General features: G+C 42.4%; 1 protein-coding gene across 3 annotated transcripts in view; it reads left to right on the forward strand.

Moving 5' to 3' along the window:
• LOC141094260 (uncharacterized) overlaps positions 1–13,187 on the forward strand; it is a 77,524-nt gene extending 64,337 nt beyond the window's left edge. For 2 of the 3 annotated variants that reach the window (XM_073580083.1, XM_073580082.1), the window contains one exon: positions 8,557–13,187. In XM_073580083.1, coding sequence (XP_073436184.1) covers positions 8,557–9,917 — 1,361 coding nt within the window. In that variant the 3' untranslated portion in view covers positions 9,918–13,187. The remainder of the gene's footprint in view (positions 1–8,556) is intronic. The other variant, XM_073580084.1, reaches the window with a different exon arrangement.
• Positions 13,188–21,173: the final 7,986 nt, after the last annotated feature.

The raw sequence follows: 21,173 nt of genomic DNA on the forward strand, positions 1-21,173 counted from the left end.
TCATACCAGAATAAGGATGGGACCAATCATAACAGGATGGAGATGAGGGCCAATCATACCAGGATGCTAAAAAGAAATTATTCATTGCCCTCCACTTCCATGGGGGTGGAATGCAGTGAAAACTCATTTCTCTTTAGCAGCGGGCACAGGAGTTAGCCGTAGCCGACGGCTCCTGCCTCTGTAACCCACTGCTCCGCCCACTCCCCCACCTCCCCACCACAGCCAGAGCCGGTACATGTGGACTATACGACGCACCACCCGTTTTCCTCCACATTTTGGAAGGAAAAAAGTGCGTCTTATAGTCCGAAAAATACAGTATTTCTTATTTTACCATAGTATTCCTGAAAATAATAAACCAATATTAACCCTCCCAAAGACGAATGTCGTCTCTCCAACAACAGGACAGGAGTGGTACTGTGCAGTGTATATATACAGGACAGGAAAAGTGGTACTGAGCAGTGTATATATACCGTACAGGAGGAGTGGTACTGTGCGCTGTGTATGCAGGACATTAAAAGTGATAATGAGCAGCAGGGCTGCCACTAGGAATTTCAGTGCTACATACTTGCAAAATTTTCAGGCCCCCTTGAGACTACACCAAGGCTCCACCCCAGCTCCGCCTCCACCCTTCGAACCTTCCACATTTCCACCACTAACTCTGAAAAACTCAACTTCACCACGTCCTCATCAATCAGATATTAGCAATTCCCATCAAACACCAGATCACATACATAGCCAGCAGCTTTTGTTATGGCCAAAAGAATTTTTAAGCCGCCACCACGACACGATAGACTCTTTTGGCCGAATCTACTCTAACCTATTAAATATAAATATATTTTTATGTATTTTTCTTTAAGGGAATGAGTCACATACATTTTTTTAAATGACCATTAATAAAACATACAAGGGACAAATACCATCACACCATGACCAGACCACATATTACCACTACATAGTGACTGAATACTTCAAAACTGAACATTAATACAAAAAAACAATAGTTAGTGACATTATACACAGGAACTCTGTACATAGTATACCGTATCAGTATGCAGGTAATACAGTGATCACTGGTGACATTATACACAGGAGCTCTGTATATAGTGTATAGTGTCAGTGTACAGGTAACACACTGACTCACCAGTGATGTCTCTAGCTGAAGTCCTTAATCTTTGCTTTTCTTTTTCATGCAGCGCAGACCGCCATCAATTCTTCCAGCCAGGACTCATCTCTGCATAAAATAACACAGTTACCTAGGGCACGGCCTCCAGAGCACATTCCCCTCTTTTTTCCTTTCTTCTTCACTACACATCTGAATACAGATATGCACCCACCATTAATATATAATTGGTTATTATGCAACCCACCATTCCAAATATAAATTATAATACGTCACTGACCCCCTTCTAGCTATACATAGCCACTTTCCCAACCTAATAAATATATAAATTAGCACCTGTACTCTCTCCGCCAATTCAGTACCAGTCACTGCATACTCCACGCTCCTCACTATGTACCTCCCGCTCCCCCGACTCATTATATTTACATGCCCCTTCCCCCCAATTCATACATACAGGGATCCTAAATGTTGTTTGAGCACACTGCAAGGCTCAGAAATGAGAGCGGATTTTGCAGGGTTGGTTTATAGGAACCCTGTTGCTTTTTAACAGCCTTCCAGCCACTAATGGTGTGGGAACCTCTGCTTTTCCATTGACAGATGATGGACCTGAGTGGGGACTTGTTTTTTGTGACATGAGAATTGGTATTATTTTCGCCTACATAACATTGATTGGTTTCTTTTTATTTGATATTTGGGAGGCAGAATGTAACAGTTGAACTAAGACTCAAATAGGCTTTATTGTCAGGACCAAAATACATTTAGCGTTTCCAAAGCAAGGAAAGTAAATGTGACAGGGGAGTGGATCTGGATCACCACACACTACTGGTTCATCCAGCAAGGTTTTCTACTAGACTGTGAACTGTCATTGTCTTGGTAAGGCTAGTTTCACACTTGCTTTTTTTTGCAGCGCGTTTTTCCCGCAAAAAACCGCATTAAAAAAACGCATACAAATGCATACAAACGCTGCGTTTTTTTCAAGCATTTTTATGCGCATGCAGGAAAAAAACGCAGCGTTTTTGCGCGTTTGTATGCGTTTTTTGTGCGTTAGCGTTTTTTTACAGATTTTTGAAAAACCCCACAAAAATGAAAAAACAACCATTCAACAACACACAAGACCAATGGGACTTCATTGTGGGTGTGGTATGTTAATATATAGACCCTGTCTACAGTATTCTTCACATTTGCTTGATTCTTCTCGTGACCATGGATCTGCGCTGGAAGAGTTTTCACTTCAACTTGGATTTGGACATCGCGATGGCTCAGGCGTATGCAGTTGCTTGCCATGAACAAAGGAAGAGAGAGAGGCAGCGAAGACGGCGGCGTATGTGGATACATCCGATTGTTGAACTCCGGGAGAGCCGTGGGGCATACCACACCCTCTACAGCGAGCTACGGGCAAACCCGGAGAAATTTACAGATTATATCCGGATGTCCCACGAAAGTTTCATGGATTTGCTTGCTCGTGTCCAACAATCCATCCGGAGACAGGACACACAGCTCCGTCGTGCGATTCCTCCTGAGGAACGGCTACTGGTGACATTACGGTATGTTTTAAAAACCAAGGGGTGTGGTCTGATGTTTTTTTTTGTAAATTTAGTATTCAAAACCTTGGGTAATTAGTTTTCGTGAATGTACTAATATTTTATTTTATAGTTTTTAAAAATAATATACATAAATATTAATTTTACTTCTTTGTCTGTTCACAGATTCCTGGCGACTGGAGAAACCCTATCTTCACTACACTTCCAGTACCGTATTGGAATCTCTACCTTGTCTGGAATTGTTGCTGACACCTGCCGGGCTCTCTGGAATGTTCTTTGCCCAGAATTTATGCCCCTGCCCACCGCTGAAAAGTGGATGGAAATTGCTGACAAATTCTGGACAGTATGCAATTTTCCCAACTGTTTGGGAGCTGTTGATGGGAAACACATACGGATCATCAAACCCCAAAGAACGGGATCTGAGTACTATAATTACAAAAAGTACTTTTCAATAGTACTCATTGCGATTGCAGATGCCGGATGTATGTTTGTAGCAGTGGACATTGGAGCATTTGGCCGTGGTAATGACTCACAGGCTTTTAAAAACTCAGACATGGGCCGGAGGTTGTATGGCAACCAATTCAATTTCCCTATGCCACGGCCTCTTCCTCACACCGAAGCTCCGCCACTGCCCTTTGTAATGGTTGGCGATGAGGCTTTTCAAATGTGCGGAAACTTACTGAAACCCTACTCCAGCCGGGACTTGGACCACACCAAAAAAATATTTAATTACAGGCTGACCAGGGCCAGAAGAACTGTCGAGTGTGCTTTTGGGATTCTTGTTTCCAGATGGCGAATTCTGGGCACGGCCATTAATCTTAAACTTGAAACAGTCGATGAGGTGGTGAAGGCCTGTGTGGTTCTACATAACTTTGTGATGGCTAAAGAGCACCCGACCTTTGAACTGGACGATGATGCTCCTAACCCATTGCCTGAATTCACTCAGCACACTCTCAGGTCATCCGTTGAAGTTGGCCAAATGAGGGACAAATTTGCGGCCTACTTTATTTCTGATGTAGGACGGGTGCACTGGCAAGATGAAATGGTGTAATGTTGTTGTTTGTTTATGGTAATAAAAATCCTTATTTGATACCATTACTGAGTGCACTATATTTTTTAAACTCCAATTAATTAAAAAACTTCCCATGTATAACTGAATTTTTTTATGTTCACACACCTGGGCAGGTAAATACACATATGAGTTAAAATGCAGCATTGCTAGTCTGCGTGAAATATATTGGAATGAGCAAAGCTGCAGGCCATGAATCAGGAAACCATTTTTTTTCAAGAGAAAATTGTTTAACTAGTTTAAAACAAAGTATGTGATTTTCTCAAAACACAACCCTCAAAACCCAACCCCAATGAAAGTCCATGGGGAATACAAGTCAGCATTGAGTGGATGAATGTAATCTGCTCATGTAATCTGCTCCATTACAAGTTATTACACTAGGCCTTGGAATGACTATACTAGGCCGTGGTATTTCAAATATGAGTATATTAGGCCTTGTGCCTACTAGTATATTCATATGTGAAATACCACGGCCTAGTATAGTCATAACAAGGCCTACTCGATTTTGGCCAACTAGTATCTTGTTTCACAAAAAACAAACGGGTGAAACTTGACAAGTTTCAACAGTTTGTTTTTCATGAAAATAGATTCTAGTTGGTAAAACTAGAGTTATTACACTAGGCCTTGGAATGACTATACTAGGCCGTGGTATTTCAAATATGAGTATAGTAGGCCTTGGGGCTAGTAGTATAGTAATATGTGAAATACCACGGCCTAGTATAGTCATACCAAGGCCTACTGTAATAACTGGATTTTTAACAACTAGCATCTTGTTTCACAAAAAACAAACTGGTGAAACTAGAAAGAAACTTATTTTTTAGACAAGTTTCAACAGTTTGTTTTTCATGAAACCAGATCCAAGTTGGTAAAACTCGAGTTATTACACTAGGCCTTGGTATGACTATACTAGTCCGTGTTATTTCACATATGACTATACTAGGCCTTGGGTTGGTTTTTAACATGTATTTACCCATCAGTGTGTGTGAGCGGCGCAAACAACATTAATGAAACTTAGTAATGGTGAACCACAAATGTAAATTTATTTTTTATCACAAAAATAAACCTAAAAATTATTTTTTACGGCGTTTGGGGGCAGATGGTTTCAATTTGGGGGTGTGCAGGGAATATGCAACACTTGCAGTTGAAGACGGTGTTTGAGGGGAAGGGGCAACAAAACTTGTGGGGGAAGGTAGTCCAGTTAAGGGAATTAAACTAGGAACACTTGGAGGAGAGGAAATCTGTTCAGGTACATTAGTTGTAATGGCATGTCGCCGTAGGCTTGTGTGCCTGGACCGACTTTGGCCCAATGCCCGCCTTGATTGATTTCGCCTTGAACTAGGGGCAAATATGGAATGTAGGTCCCCCGTCTGCTAGTATGGCTGCTGCTGCTGAGGTGGCGGCTGCTGCTGCTGAGGTGGCGGCTGCTGCTGAGGTGGCTGCTGCTGCTGAGGTGGCTGCTGCTGCTGAGGTGGTTGCTGCTGCTGCTGAGGTGGCTGCTGCTGCTGAGGTGGCTGCTGCTGAGGTGGCTGCTGCTGAGGTGGCTGCTGCTGCTCTTCGTTGTTAGTGCTCGTCCTTGCAGGAGGACTGGTGGCGGCAGTGATGGTCCAGGTTTGCAGAGTGGTGGTGGCAGGGCTACTACATGTTGTTGTAGCGGCAGGGCTGTTCCATGTTTGCCTAGTGGTGGCTGAGCTCCACGCATGCATGGGATTGGCGGTGGTGCTCCAGACAGGAGCAGCGCTTGCCATGGTGGTGTCGGTGAAGTGACCAGCTGCACTCAGACTTGTGGTGGTGTAACGGTGGGTGTCCTGGCTTTGAATAGAGGTGTCCGTGCAGTGGTATGCAGCACAAGTCGGTAGTGAGGTGAAGCGAGTCAATGGTGGCACAGGTGGAAAGGACACCACTGACTGCTGACCGTACCGATTATGCTGCATAGCCTGCAAGAAAGCATTGTTGCAGGCCTGCAGCACATTCAGCTGTTGATCAGGACTAAGGTGTTCCGCCATGCCCTTTTCAATCTTACTAAAAAAATGGTGTGCTGGTCTGTTGAGGTCGGCCTCCAGACGGTCAAGGCGCTGTTCTACAGAATTGAAGCGGTGTTCAAAGTGGTTAAAACCACGTTCCATGAGTGCAAAACCGCTTTCAACTCTGTCGGACAGTGACTTGAGGCTGGAATTAAATGTCTCGCTCAAATGCATAAACTTGGGCAAGACATTCCTGTCCAAGGCCCTCTGCCGCTGGCGGGTAGTGCCCGCATAACCAGTGGCAGAGACCTGGGACAGGGGAACACCTGATGGCCCAGCTTCCTGGTCACCAGCTGTGTGTGTGGTTGACCTGCAAGGTGCTTCCTGGCTGTCGGATGGCTGGGACGGGTCAGAGGACGTCCGAGGAAGGACCGCTCCAGGGCCAGGTTGCAGGGTGCTGCTCCAGGTGCTGTGGAAGAAAGGAAAATCATTACTACCATGCCTTTACAAGAAGCATCAGCTGTGGATTAGAAAAACACAGATTAATAAAAATAAAAACCCAAAATGTATAATACTTACGATCTCGTGGCAAGGACCGGTCTTAGGAACTGCAACGCGTGATAGTGACGGTATCTAGTTCTGGTCCTTGACGCAGATCCACTGCGAACCTGGCCCTCAGCACGAACATCACTGTTGAAGCGGTCCTTGATCGAACGCCAACGTGTTCGGACTTTGTCCACTGTTGATAAAAAAAAAAAACAGTGCCGTCAAGGACAACAGTCACTGCGGCACAATGTAGCAATACTATACTAAAAGCAGTCACTGTAGACCCCGATGACACTGTTGGGTTTCCTACTAGAATACACCTAGCACGAAACCCAACAGTGCCGTCAAGGACAACAGTCACTGCGGCACAATGTAGCAATACAATACTCAAAGCAGTCACTGTAGACCCCGATGACACTGTTGGGTTTCCTGCTAGAATACACCTAGCACGAAACCCAACAGTGCCGTCAAGGACAACAGTCACTGCGGCACAATGTAGCAATACAATACTCAAAGCAGTCACTGTAGACCCCGATGACACTGTTGGGTTTCCTGCTAGAATACGCCTAGCACGAAACCCAACAGTGCCGTCAAGGACAACAGTCACTGAGGCACAATGTAGCAATACAATACTCAAAGCAGTCACTGTAGACCCCGATGACACTGTTGGGTTTCCTGCTAGAATATGCCTAGCACGAAACCCAACAGTGCCGTCAAGGACAACAGTCACTGCGGCACAATGTAGCAATACAATACTCAAAGCAGTCACTGTAGACCCCGATGACACTGTTGGGTTTCCTGCTAGAATACACCTAGCACGAAACCCAACAGTGCCGTCAAGGACAACAGTCACTGCGGCACAATGTAGCAATACAATACTCAAAGCAGTCACTGTAGACCCCGATGACACTGTTGGGTTTCCTGCTAGAATACGCCTAGCACGAAACCCAACAGTGCCGTCAAGGACAACAGTCACTGAGGGACAATGTAGCAATACAATACTCAAAGCAGTCACTGTAGACCCCGATGACACTGTTGGGTTTCCTGCTAGAATATGCCTAGCACGAAACCCAACAGTGCCGTCAAGGACAACAGTCACTGCGGCACAATACAGAGCAGGGAAATACTCACTAAACGCCTTTTTGGAGGATGCTGTGGCGCTGTCCCAGCCATCCATCAACGCTGCGGCCACCTCATTCCATAGCCGCCGGGTCACCACATTGTCCTTGTACAGCCGGTCACGGCTGTCCCACAACGGCGAACGCTCCTGGACCAGGCTGATGAGCTGCTCATTATCCAGGTAGACGTCTTCATCCCGTTGTGGAACCTAGACAAAACACATTCATTAGAATAATCAAATTTAAATTGAATAAAAAGTTACAAAAAAAGAAACAAAAAAAAGGGTAAAAATAGAAGATAAAAAATAAAGAACATTACAAATCATTTGATACTTACATTCCGTATCACCACCGGGACTTGGCTTCGCTGCTCCTGCTCTTCGCCCTCACTAGTCCCGTCCGCAGATGATGATGACGATGTCTTAAAAAAGTTGAAAAAAACGTAAGAGATTTGGAGAAGCAGCAGATATACTTACCAGATGCACGAAAATAATCACCTCACGGTCTGCTTGAGCCAATTCCTGCCGCGATGGGGAATACTCGGATTCTGAAGACATACTGCATGTAAAAATAATAAAAATCATTAGTACATACATAATTTAAAAGGACAGGCATATAATGTAATATACTCACATTCTTCGCTGATATAATGGGTTCTTGGTTGACTGTCTGCTCTTCAATCTGTCAGTGTAGTAGTGGCAGAGTTTTGGCAGGCACCTCCTTTATATAGACTTTTTTTTTTTGACTTTAGAAGATTATAACTAGGATAACAAGTGGACACCACCCAAAAAACGCAGCGCTAAAAAAACGCATGCCAGTGCGCACGTATGCGCATCCATAGGCTATAATGGCCATTTTTAGCGCAAAACGTGCGCATACGTGCGCATGCGCTTTTTTCCAGGGCCAAAAAATGCAACATGCTGCGTCTGGAAAATACCAACGCACACCCCAAAAAAACGCAGCGCATGAAAATCGCATACGTGCGCATGCCAGCGCGCAGGTATGCACACCCATGTTAAATATAGGGGAAAAATCGCATGCGCACGTATGCGTTTTTTTCCAGCGCTAAAAAACGCAAATGTGAAACCAGCCTAAATAAAGTTTTTTTACATAGCTTGTCATTTTTATGAACAGTTTAAGTAGAAATATTCAAAAATATAAAACTCGAGGATATTTTATTAAAAAAAATTGTTTATCTTAGCAGATGACTGTACCAGGAGATCAGAAGGACAGCTGACATCTTCAGTTTTTAAATCTGATGATCTTGAGATCCTACAAGATACAACTGAAGTGATTGCTGTTACTCCAGATATACCATCATCCATTCACAGCAAAGATCGGTCATCTGATCCTATGAAACAGGTCCCATCTTCTGATTCATTATCGACTACTAAGGAAAATCAAAGTCACAAAAGAGGCATTAAAAAACAAACTGCTCCTAAAGCAAAGAAGTCCTATTCATGTTCAGAATGTGGGAAATGTTTTAACCGGAAATGGAATCTTGTTGCACACCAGAGAATTCACACAGGAGAGAAGCCTTTTTCCTGTTCAGAATGTGGGAAATGTTTTAACCTGAAATCAGATTATGTTCAGCACCAGAGAATCCACACAGGGGAGAAGCCTTTTTCTTGTTCAGAATGTGAGAAATGTTTTAACCGAAAATCGGTTCTTGTTAATCACCAGAGAACTCACACAGGGGAGAAGCCTTTTTCCTGTTCAGAATGTGGGAAATGTTTTGCACTTAAATCACATCTTGTTAGTCACCAGAAAACTCACACAGGGGAGAAGCCTTTTTCCTGTTCAGAATGTGGGAAATGTTTTAACCGAAAATTGGTTCTTGTTAACCACCAGAGAACTCACACAGGGGAGAAGCCTTTTTCCTGTTCAGAATGTGGGAAATGTTTCAACCATAAATCATATCTTTTTAGTCACCAGAAAACTCACACAGGGGAGAAGCCTTTTTCCTGTTCAGAATGTGGGAAATGTTTCAGCAAGAAATCACTTTTTGTTATTCACCAGAGAACTCACACAGGGGAGAAGCCTTTTTCCTGTTTAGAATGTGGGAAATGTTTCAACCAGAAATCATATCTTTTTAGTCACCAGAAAACTCATACAGGGGAGAAGCCTTTTTACTGTTCAGAATGTGGGAAATGTTTCAGCAAGAAATCACTTTTTGTTATTCACCAGAGAACTCATACAGGAGAGAAGCCTTTTTCCTGTTCAGAATGTGGGAAATGTTTTAACTGGAAATCTGTTCTTGTTAGCCACCAGAGAACTCACACAGGGGAGAAGCCTTTTTCCTGTTCAGAATGTGGGAAATGTTTCAACGAGAAATCACATCTTTTTAGTCACCAGAGAATTCATACAGGGGAGAAGCCTTTTTCCTGTTCAGAATGTGGGAAATGTTTCAACCAGAAATCACCTCTTGTTAGTCACCAGAGAATTCATACAGGGGAGAAGCCGTTTTCCTGTTCAGTATGTGGGAAATGTTTTAACCGGAAAGAGCGTCTTGTTAGTCACCAGAGAACTCACACAGAGGAGAAGCCTTTTTCATTTTCTTAATGTGGGAAATATTTTACTTGGAAATCAACTCTTAATAAACATAAGAGATGTCACATAGGGGAGAAACCTTTAAGTTCATAATGTTGGAATAGTTTTAACGAAAATTGGATCTTCTTAAATGGGTTGTCTCTTGTCATTCTTCATGTTTGCTGACAATATGATAAAACTAAACTTTGTTAATTCCAAATATAAAACTATACCCAAAATTTACCCCCTGAAGGTTAGTCAGGATGTGACAAATCGAAAAAAAACACATTCCCCACGTCTAAGTATATATTTGGTGATGTGATGTATACTCACTCTCCAAGCCTCTCATTTCTACGGGTTTCATCGTCCTCACCAAAGGCGACTCATCAGGAGACTATTTAATATTGACCTATATTCAAGTGAGACTAGACAAAAAAAAACTAAAATAATGTTATCTGAAGCAGTCAGAAAACTAGCCACATATTGGCAGACCCCAGACTTCACACTATATACTTTGTAAGTATATAAGCCACTCCGGTGTGAGGAATAGATAGTATGTGAAAATACAGTATATATTTGGAATGAATAAAGTTTAGTTTTATCCTCTTGTCAGTGAATTGTCTAATCAAGGGATAATTATATATATCTCAAGGCAGAAAAGTCCAGCAAGCAGAAACTTCAGGTGGTGTAATAAAATTCAAGAATTTTTTATTGCAGATAATTTAAAAAATCCAGAGTTCAGTAACAAGATGCAGACATAATGCTGAACAGACTATGCGTTTCGGCGGTAACGAACTGCCGCCTTCTTCACGGTCTCAAACAGTTTGAGACCGTGAAGAAGGCGGCAGTTCGTTACCGCGAAACTATTTCTACATTTGGATTTGTTCCCAGTCTTGGTCCATGCAATTCAGAGGAAACAGGTATTTACCATCCAGAGCTCGGAGGTTAGCTGGTGTATGCGTTGTTATGTTATATATATATATTTTTTTTTTCTTAATGAACTCATTCCTCATGTTTGGCCTCATTAAAATAAAAACACTCATACTCTTCTGGTGTGCCGGCTTCACTTCAGCGGTGTCGAGACTCACTTTCACGGGACTTATGTGAGGTTGTCACATCACACGACCCCTGCGCCCAATCAGCGGCAGCTTCACTGTTCCCACCTTCGAACGTATTTAACATCATCAGGAAGCCAGGGCCGCGGCTGCTCTCTGACTGCCTCATGATGCTCGATTTGTCCGAAAGTGGGGCACAAGGATCACATGACATAACCTCAAAATGCCCTAAGAATGCAAGTGCCGACACTGCTGAAATGGCGCCAGCATGGGAGGTTTGTATAAGTACTTTTATTTTAACAGGACTAAACATGAGGAATGAGAAGGGATTGCCCAATAGTGGACAACCTTTTTTAAACATCAAAAATCCCACACAGAGAGAAGTCATTATCCTACCTGGAGTGTGAGAAATGAATTACAGGAATTTGTATTTTGTTGACCTTCAAAAATAACTCAGACGGGGAGAACCTATATATATTATTGACAAATTGTATTAAAACATGATGCGCGCGGCGTGCGATCAAGGATGGAATATTATATGGGAGTTTTATTGAATAAATTCAAGGTGAGAATATTATATGGGAGTTTTATAGGATAAACCAAATACCAACAGAAAATAAATGACCCAAAACAAACATTTATCAGTAAAAGTAACTCATCTTTATTAGGTAAAGTATAAAAGTATTGCACTATTTTCTGATACCTGTAGCGGCTCCATTTTTCATTTTCTTGGGTTGGGTGTTGGTTTATTTTTTGCGCGCTGAGCTGACGTATTTAATGATTCCATTTTGGTGCAGATACAATCTTTTGATCACACTTTAATGCAGTGTTGCAGCGTCCAAAAAAGCGTAATTCTGGCGTTTTGACTTTTTTTTTCGTTACGCCGTTTAGCGATCGGGTTAATTCTTTTTTTATATTGATGGATCGGGCGATTCTGAACGCGGCGATACCTAATATGTGTATGTTTGATTTTGTTTTATTTTGAGTGGGGTGAAGGGGGTGTTTTGAACTTTTATATTTTTTTTTTGTTTTTAATAACATTTTTTTTTACTTTTGTCATTGTGGAGACGTATAGCATTGTATCTTAATTAACCGGATGTCTATTTTTAGCAAACAAAGAATAATAGAATGTTATCTGTATGTTGGCTTTCATATTTAAGTGTTGATTTCTGATTGGTCAAGAAAACAGACTTTTGTTTGTGTAAGCCTGTAATATTGACTTTTATTGTGCGCTTATCCTTGATCACTAGTGATGTTTGCTGATATGTAGTGATGAGTGAGTATGCTCGGTGCTCGAGTTTTTGCGAGCATGCTCGGGTGTTCTCCAAGTATTTAAGCCTGCTCGGAGATTTAGTTTGTGTCTCCGCAGCTGCATGATTTGCGGCTTATAGACAGCCTGAATACATGTGGAATACCCAAACAGGCAATCCCCAAATATATTCAGGCTGTCTAGCAGCCGCAAATCATGCAGCTGCGACGACACAAACTAAATCTCCGCGCACACCCAAATATTCGGAGAACACCCGCGCATGCTCAGGAAAACCAGAGCACTGAACATACTCGCTCATCACTACTGATATGCTGATTATGCATTGTATTATGGAACCAGTTTGTTGAATTCGAAAGCAGAGAGGGAAAGACTATACAAACAGTTAAAATAATCAAGTAATGCTGCTTGATCTCATCTCCATTCTTACCCTTTATGTAAATTCTGAATGGGGGACACTTATTAAGTCTAAAAATAGGTTACATGCCTCTGTATAAAGAGACAGAGAGAGAAACAGCCAGAGAGATCCTGCCAAGACATTAATACCTCCAAAGGACAGAGACAGGACAGCAGCAATTTTAGATCATGGCTCCATCACGAGGGACACGGATCTATCATTCTATAGGAAACAACCTAGGGGTTTTCAGCCTCGGTTGGAAGAATACAGATTCGCTCATTGACCATCGCTGAACCATGGATACATTTGGAGAAGGCAGGTTGTGATCCTCAGATCAATTGGTCTTGTACCTTGTATGGACTCAATGGACTGTCATCTTCCTACGCTTGTCATTACCTTCTCTCTGTGCGTGTGCCACAGGTGGGGTAGCGACCCTGGGAGCTCTGAAGTCACAGCTGCTGTTATCCCGACGAGTCTGCGGAAGGGTGAGGCTCTGTAATGTGCCCCATCTTGGGTATTTTGCTGGGACTGTTCCATGTGTTATCTGCCTGTTTTCTGCTTCAATAAAGCATTGCCACACTGTTTTCCCTCACCCTGTGTTGTCTGAGTAGCGTTTTGCCCATGTTAAAAGGAGAGCGGAAGTTCTGCGGGACGATCCCTGGTCCATGCAGTTTCGGCTAGCGAACCGGGGCGGCCGCTGACCCCCCCCCCCCCCCCATGTCTCCACAGGCATTCTTCATTAGTCTCCATGGGAGACTAGTAGCTGCCAAAACCCGATCGTCTCTGCTACATAGAGGTGATGATCAGATCACCTGTATGTATCATACAGTAGTTGCTCACTTGCTATGCACGCCGACCACCGGGCAGCACTCTTAGGATCAGGCAGTGACAACCATAGATGTCTGCTGGAGACCTGGTTGTCATGCCAACCCATTGATGACATGCAATCACGTGACAGAGAGGGTGCGGATAAGTGCTTCCAAAGGTGTATTTATATGGGTTTCCAACAAACCAAGGTCCTGCACTAATCCAGGCAAGGAGAGTAACTCTGGGGAAAAAGTGTGACTGGAACGACGCTGGATAGACGCATCGCCATGGAGACCGCACTAGCCCACACCACGCAAGCGTTCAGCATCCCCAAAGAAGCCGTAAGTTCAGGATGAAAACCTGCTGGTAAGACCAAGATAAAGCTGCATAGAGCGATCTGGTAGCGATCAATTAGGTAAAGTGATAGTGAGGGGTGTCAGGAAACAAAACCATGCATGTGAAAAGTGCCAAATGTGACACCACCAAGTGACCAGTGAAAGGGCAACTGTGCAATGGATGAGAAATGCAGAATAAAAACTGATATGATAAAGTTGTAAAGATAAAAGCAGCTTAAAAAAAGTGATGGATAATTTGAGAAAAAATATATATAGTAAAATATATGGAAAAGTGTTTGTTGTGAAGTGTATACACTTATAAAAATGTTTTCTTTAAAGTATAGAAATATAAATAAATCAGTATTAGGATGTGTAAAAAAAGAGAAATGTTAATTTATTGTTTATTACATTTTTTTAATAAAATATGTGAATAATCGTGAATTAAATTATTATTAAAAAATCCAATTAAATCCCAGAACCTGATATACTTACCGGAATATATGGGCTTATATTAGAATCCCTTATAACCAACTGGAAAGATAAAAACAAAGGAAAAATGGCAGAATAAAAAACAAGCACCAAAAAACTCATAACCACAATTTAAGCCCCAAGGGTGGTTTGCACGTTCATGACCGGGCCAATTTTTACAATTCTGACCACTGTCCCTTCATGAGGTCATAACTTTGGAACGCTTCCATGGATCCCGGTGATTCTGACACTGTTTTCTCGTGACATATTGTACTTCATGTTAGTGGTAAAATTTCATTCATATAACTTGCATTTATTTGTGAAAAAAACGGAAATTTGGCAAAAATTTAGAAAATTTCGCAATTTTCCAACTTTGAATTTTTATGCCCTTAAATCACAGAGATACGGCACACAAAAAATTTAATAAGTAACATTCCCCACATGTTTACTTTACATCAGCACAATTTTGGAACCAAAATTTTTTTTCGCTAGGAAGTTATAAGGGTTAAAAGTTGACCAGCGATTTCTCATTTTTGCAACACCATTTTATTTTTACGGACCACATAACATTTGAAGCCACTTTGAGGGGTCTATATGGTAGAAAATACCCAAAAGTGACACCATTCTAAAAACTACCCCTTAAGGTGCTCAAAACCACATTGAAGAAGTTTATTAACCCTTTAGGTGCATCACAGGAATTTTTTGAATAATTAAAAAAAATGAACATTTAACTTTTTTTCACAAAAAAATACTTCAGATTCAATTTTTTTTATTTTACCAAGTGTAACAGGAGAAATTGGACTGGAAAAATTATTGTGCAATTTGTTCTGAGTACCCTGATACCTGATATGTGGGGGGGAACCACTGTTTCGGCGCATGGCAGACCTCAGAAGGGAAGGAGCGCCGTTTGACTTTTTCAATGCAAAATTGGCTGAAATTCAGATCGGACGCCATGTCACGTTTGGAGAGACCCTGATGTACCTAAACAGTGGAAACCCCCCACAAGTGACCCCATTTTGGAAACTAGACCCCCCCAAGGAACTTATCTAGATATGTGGTGAGAACTTTGAACCCACAATGGCTTCACAGAAGTTTATAACGTACAGCGGTACAATTAAAAAATCATATTTTTTCCACAAAAATGAGCTTTTCACCCTCAATTCTTATTTTTCCAAAGGTAACAGGATCCTAAAAGTTATTGTGCAATTTGTCCTGAGTGCGCTGATACCCCACATGTGGGGGTAAACCACTATTTGGGTGCATGGCAGAACTCGGAAGGGAAGCAGCGCCATTTGACGTTTTTGGCTGGAATTGAGATCGGACACCATGTCGCGTTTGGAAAGCCCCTGATGTGCCAGTAGAAACCCCCACAAATGACACCATTTTGGAAACTAGACCCCCCAAGGAACTAATCTAGATGTGTGGTGAGCACTTTGAACCCCTCAGTGCTTCACAGAAGTTTATAACGCCCGTGTATGAAAATAAAAAAATCCCATGTTTTCCAGAAACATGATCTTTTAGTCACCAATTTTTTTATTTTCCCAAGGGTACAAGGATAAAGGCAGATTTTAAGGGATTCAGAAAGAGAATTGGAGGGATCCAATGGCTGGATATCCTTAAAGACAAAAATGTCCAGGAAGGATGGGAAATCTTGAAAAATGAAATTCTCAAAGCACAATTGTTAACAATTCCAAAAAGAGGGAAGAATAGGAAGCATTTAAGGAAGCCAGGATGGATGAACACATAACTTAAGCACATGCTAAAAAGGAAGAAAAAAATGTTTATAAAATGGAAAGAGGGAGGCATATCTAAAGAAGAATATAATGCTGTCTGCAGAACCTGCAGGGCACAAATCAGATTACTAAAGCTGACAATGAATTGAGGCTTGCAAGAGATGTCAAAAGCAATAATAAAGGATTTTGGGGATACGTCAAAAGTAAAAGAAAAGACAAAGATGCTAAAGGATTTTTACAGGATGAAATGGTAAGACAGGATGTTGAGAAGGCCGAACTTTTAAATTCCTATTTTGCATCTGTTTTCTCTCAGAAAGGAAATGTTACATCAACTGTTCTTCACTGTCTTATTAAGGGAATAGAAGAATCCAGGATATCTATAAACAGAAAGTGAGGAAACACTTAGCTAACCTAAATGAATTCAAGTCTCCAGGTCCAGATGAAATACACCCCAGAGTACTGAAGGAGATAGCAGAAGAAATTTTTGAACCCCTCTCCATAATCTTTGAAAATTCTTGGAGAACAGGAGAAGTCCCAGAAGACTGGAGAAGAGCAAATGTTGTTCCTATCTTCAAAAAGGGGAAGAAGGTGGACCCAGGCAACTATAGGCCGGTGAGTCTGACTTCTACACCAGGAAAGATCTTTGAACAAATTATTAAACATGTATGTCAGTACCTGGATAAGAATGAAGTGATTAAACAGAGTCAGCATGGGTTTGTAACTAATAAGTCATGTGAGGCTAACTTAATTTCCTATGACGGAATCACTGATTGGGTGGATCAAGGAAATGCTGTAGATATAGTATATCTTGACTTCAGCAAAGCATTTGACAAAGTATCTCATACAATCCTTATTGAAAAAATGACTAATTATGGAATGGACAAGGCAACTGTTAGGTGGATTCATAACTGGCTTAGTGATCGGACCCAAAGAGTGGTCGCAAATGGCTGCACATCCAGTTGGAAGAATGTCTCAAGTGGGGTACCACAGGGCTCTGTCCTGGGTCCTGTATTGTTCAACATCTTTATCAATGATTTAGATGAAGGATTTGAGGGTAAACTGATTAAATTTGCTGATGACACAAAGCTAGGAGGGATAGCTAATACTAGAGAAGAGAGAGGATTCAAAAAGATATAAATAAACTGGAGAAGAGGGCAGCAACTAACAAAATGGTTTTTAACAGGAAAAATGCAAAGTACTACATCTGGGCAATAAAAATGAAAAAAGCATATACAGAATGGGAGGAATAGGCCTAAGCAACAGCACATGTGAAAAAGACTTGGGTATACTAATAGATCACAGACTGAATATGAGTCAACAGTGTGATGCAGCAGCAAAAAAGGCAAATGCAATTCAAGGATGTATTAACAGAAGCATACAGTATAGATCACGTGAAGTCATTATTTCCCTCTACTCCTCTTTGGTCAGACCTCATCTGGAATATTGTGTCCAGTTTTGGGCACCTCATTTTAAAAAGACAACAAACTGGAGCACGTTTAGAAAAGAGCAACCAGAATGGTGACCGGTCTGCAAACCCTGTCTTATGAGGAAAGGTTGCAGGATTTGGGATTGTTTAGTTTGCAAAAGAGAAGACTGAGAGGAGACTTAATAGCTGTCTACAAATATCTAAAGGGCTGTCACATTGTAGAAGGCTCAACTTTATTCTCATTTGCACAAGGAAAGACTAGAAGCAATGGGATGAAACTGAATGGGAGGAGACACAGATTAGATATTAGAAAAAACTTTTTGACAGAGTGATCAATGAGTGGAACAAGCTGCCACGAGAAGTGGTGAGTTCTCCTTCAATGGAAGTCTTCAAACAGAGGGTGGACAGACATCTGACTGGGATGATTTCACGAATCCTGCTTTGAGCAGGGGGTTGGACCAGATGGCCCAGGAGGTCCCTTCCAACTCTGATTCTAAGTGCTTCACAGAAGTTTATAACATCTGGGCGTGAAAATAAAATCATTTTTTTCTACAAAAATGATATTTTTGCCCCCAATTTTTTATTTTCCTAAGGGTAATAGGAGAATTTGGACCCCAAAAGTTGTTTAGCAATTTGTCCTGAGTATGCGGATACCCTATATGTGGGGGTAAAAAACTGTTTGGGTGCATGGCAGAGCTTGGAAGGGAAGGAGCACCATTTGACTTTTTCAATGCAGAATTGGCTGGAATTGAGATCAGATGCCATGTTGCATTTGGAGATAACCTGATGTGCCCAAACAGTGGAAACCCCCCAATTCTAACTCCAGCCCTAACTGTTATGAATGAGTCACTGGAGGAGAAAACAAAAATACCAGCTAAGTCCAGAAAACCGGAGAGGTTGGTAGCTATCGGATTGCAGACCCCTGATCCTATACACCACAACTAACAGTAGCCGTGGGGGTTCCTACGGTGCCCTAGACCCCTCGTCACAGCCGGAGAACTACATAAGCCTAAAGAAGGAAAGGGGAAATCTAAACTGCCCCAGAGCAGACACCAAAGCAATAGACAGCCCCCAACATGTATTGTCGGTGAAATACAGATGAAAACACAGACAGAAAGACAGGCTGAGCAAACGAAGGGGCCCAACTAACCAGATAGGACAGGACAGATAAGATGCTGGCTGCAATCCGCAAAAAACCCTACCAAAAATGTCCCAACCGTCTGATAGGGAAAAAGGCCCTGAAGTCGCTAGACTTCAAAATCACTATATCAGCACTCAGATATATTCTGAAAACAGAGCAAAGAGATCAACTGATCAGAGACAAAAATGGAATTCAGCCAGTCCCAACCAGGACTGGCTGAATACAAACACCAAGGAAACCAGACAAAATCTCATGGAATAATAGCAGGGCAAAAACTTAGCTTTTATTAGACATTAGAGCAGAAAGGATCACCAGCAGCCCTGCAGGGCATCGGCTGCCTTATATCCACTCAGAAATTCCAGATGTCCAATCACACTCCGCCTGTTCAAATGACAGGTTCTTCCCATCCCAATCGATTTCACCACCTCTCTTCACCAGCAGAGGGAGTTCATCAGACATCAAAAGTGAAGGGGATAATGAACTCACAACAGTTCCTCCCCCTTGAGGAGGGGTCACCGAACCCTCATCCACGCCACCAGGGCGATCAGGATGAGCCCAATGAAAAGCATGAGCCAATTTTTTGGCATGAATATCGGATGAAGGGACCCAAGAATTATCCTCCTGGCCATAACCCTTCCATTTAACCAAATACTGGAGTCTCCGTCTAGCCAGACGAGAATCCAGTATCTTCTCAACCTCATATTCCACATTACCTTCAACCAATACAGGGTCAGGAGGTGCCACCACAGGAACTACTGGCTCAACAAACCTCTTTAACATAGACTTATGAAACACGTTATGGATCTTGAATGTAACAGGAAGAGCCAATCGAAAAGAGACCGGATTAAGAATCTCCAAAATCTTGTAAGGTCCAATAAATCCAGGTTTATACTTTGGAGAAGCCACCTTCATAGAGGTATTCTTTGATGACAAACAAACCATATCACCCACCTTAAACCGGGGATCAATAGTCCTATGCCGGTTGGAAAACCGCTGGGCCTTTTCCTGGGAGAGAGACAACTTATCCACCACTTGGTCCCAGATCTGGTGCATTCTCTCCACCACAGTGTCAACACCTGGGCAGGCAGAAGACTCCACCTGCCCTGAAGAGAATCGAGGATGAAACCCAAAGTTACAAAAAAAAGGTGACATCAAAGTGGCAGAACTAGCTCTATTATTTAAAGCAAATTCTGCCAAGGGCAAAAATGAAACCCAATCATCCTGATCAGCAAAAATAAAACATCTCAAATATGACTCCAAAATCTGGTTTGTTCTCTCCGTCTGCCCATTGGTCTGAGGGTGAAACGCAGAGAAGGACAACTGAATTCCCAGCTTGGAACAGAAAGTCCTCCAAAATCTAGAAACAAACTGAACTCCTCTGTCAGATACAATGTTCTCAGGAATCCCGTGCAAGCGAACCACCTGCTGCAAAAACAAGGGCACCAACTCTGAGGAAGATGGCAACTTAGGGAGTGGTACAAGATGGACCATCTTAGAGAATCTATCACAAATCACCCAAATAACAGTCATTCTCTGAGAGACAGGCATATCAGAGATAAAAACCATTGAAATATGGGTACATGGCCTCCGGGGCACCGGCAAAGGCATCAACAACCCACTAGAGCGAGAACAAGGATTAGACCGGGAGCAAGTCCCTCAGGACTGCACAAAATTCCTGACATCACGAGACAAGGCGGGCCATCAAAAAGACCGACTCACCAAATCTCTAGTACCAAAAATACCTGGATGACCAGCTAATGCGGAGCAATGAACCTCAGACATCACTCTCTTCCTCCACTGATCAGGAACATACAATTTTCCAATGGGACAATGCTCAGGTTTGTCCTCCTAAAACTCTTCCAGAACACGTCTCAAATCGGGTGAGATGGCAGAAAGAACTACCCCCTCACCTAAGATGGTAGCAGGCTTGGTCACAATAGGAGAATCAGCAAAAAAACTCCTAGAGAAGGCGTCTGCCTTGACACTCTTAGTGCCCGGAAGAAAAGAGACCACAAAATCAAAACGTGTGAAAAACAAGGCCCACCTAGCCTGTCTAGGATTCAAGCGTTTGGCCGACTCCAGATAAATCAAATTCTTGTGGTCAGTAAGGACCACAACTTGATGTTTAGCTCCCTCCAACCAATGTCTCCACTCCTCAAATGCCCATTTCATGGCTAACAGTTCCCGATTCCCCACATCATAGTTACGTTTGGATGGGGAGAACTTTCGGGAAAAGAAAGCACAGGGATTCATTTTAGATGTTACAGGATCTTTTTGGGACAAAACAGCTCCTGCACCAATCTCAGAAGCGTCCACCTCTCCCTGAAACGGGAGTGAGACATCAGGTTGCCGCAAAACCGGAGCAGAAGTGAACCTTCACTTCAGCTCCTGAAAGGAAGAAACAGCCTCCGGAGACCAATTATAAATTTACGATAAAAATTAGCAAAACCCAAAAACTTCTGGAGGGCCTTCAAAGAAGTGGTCTGAACCCAATCATAAATGGACTGTACCTTGGCCTGGCCGGGTCCATTTCAATAGTTGACGGAGACAAAATAAATCCCAAAAATGAAATCCTCTGTACACCAAAAAGGCATTTCAATCCCTTGACATACAGGGAATTCTCCCTCAAAATCCGGAACACAGTCCGAACATGTTCCACA

The sequence above is a fragment of the Dendrobates tinctorius genome, unplaced genomic scaffold (assembly GCF_039654945.1).
Source record: "Dendrobates tinctorius isolate UK_male_01 unplaced genomic scaffold, ASM3965494v1 ptg000063l, whole genome shotgun sequence".
NCBI lineage: Eukaryota > Metazoa > Chordata > Amphibia > Anura > Dendrobatidae > Dendrobates > Dendrobates tinctorius.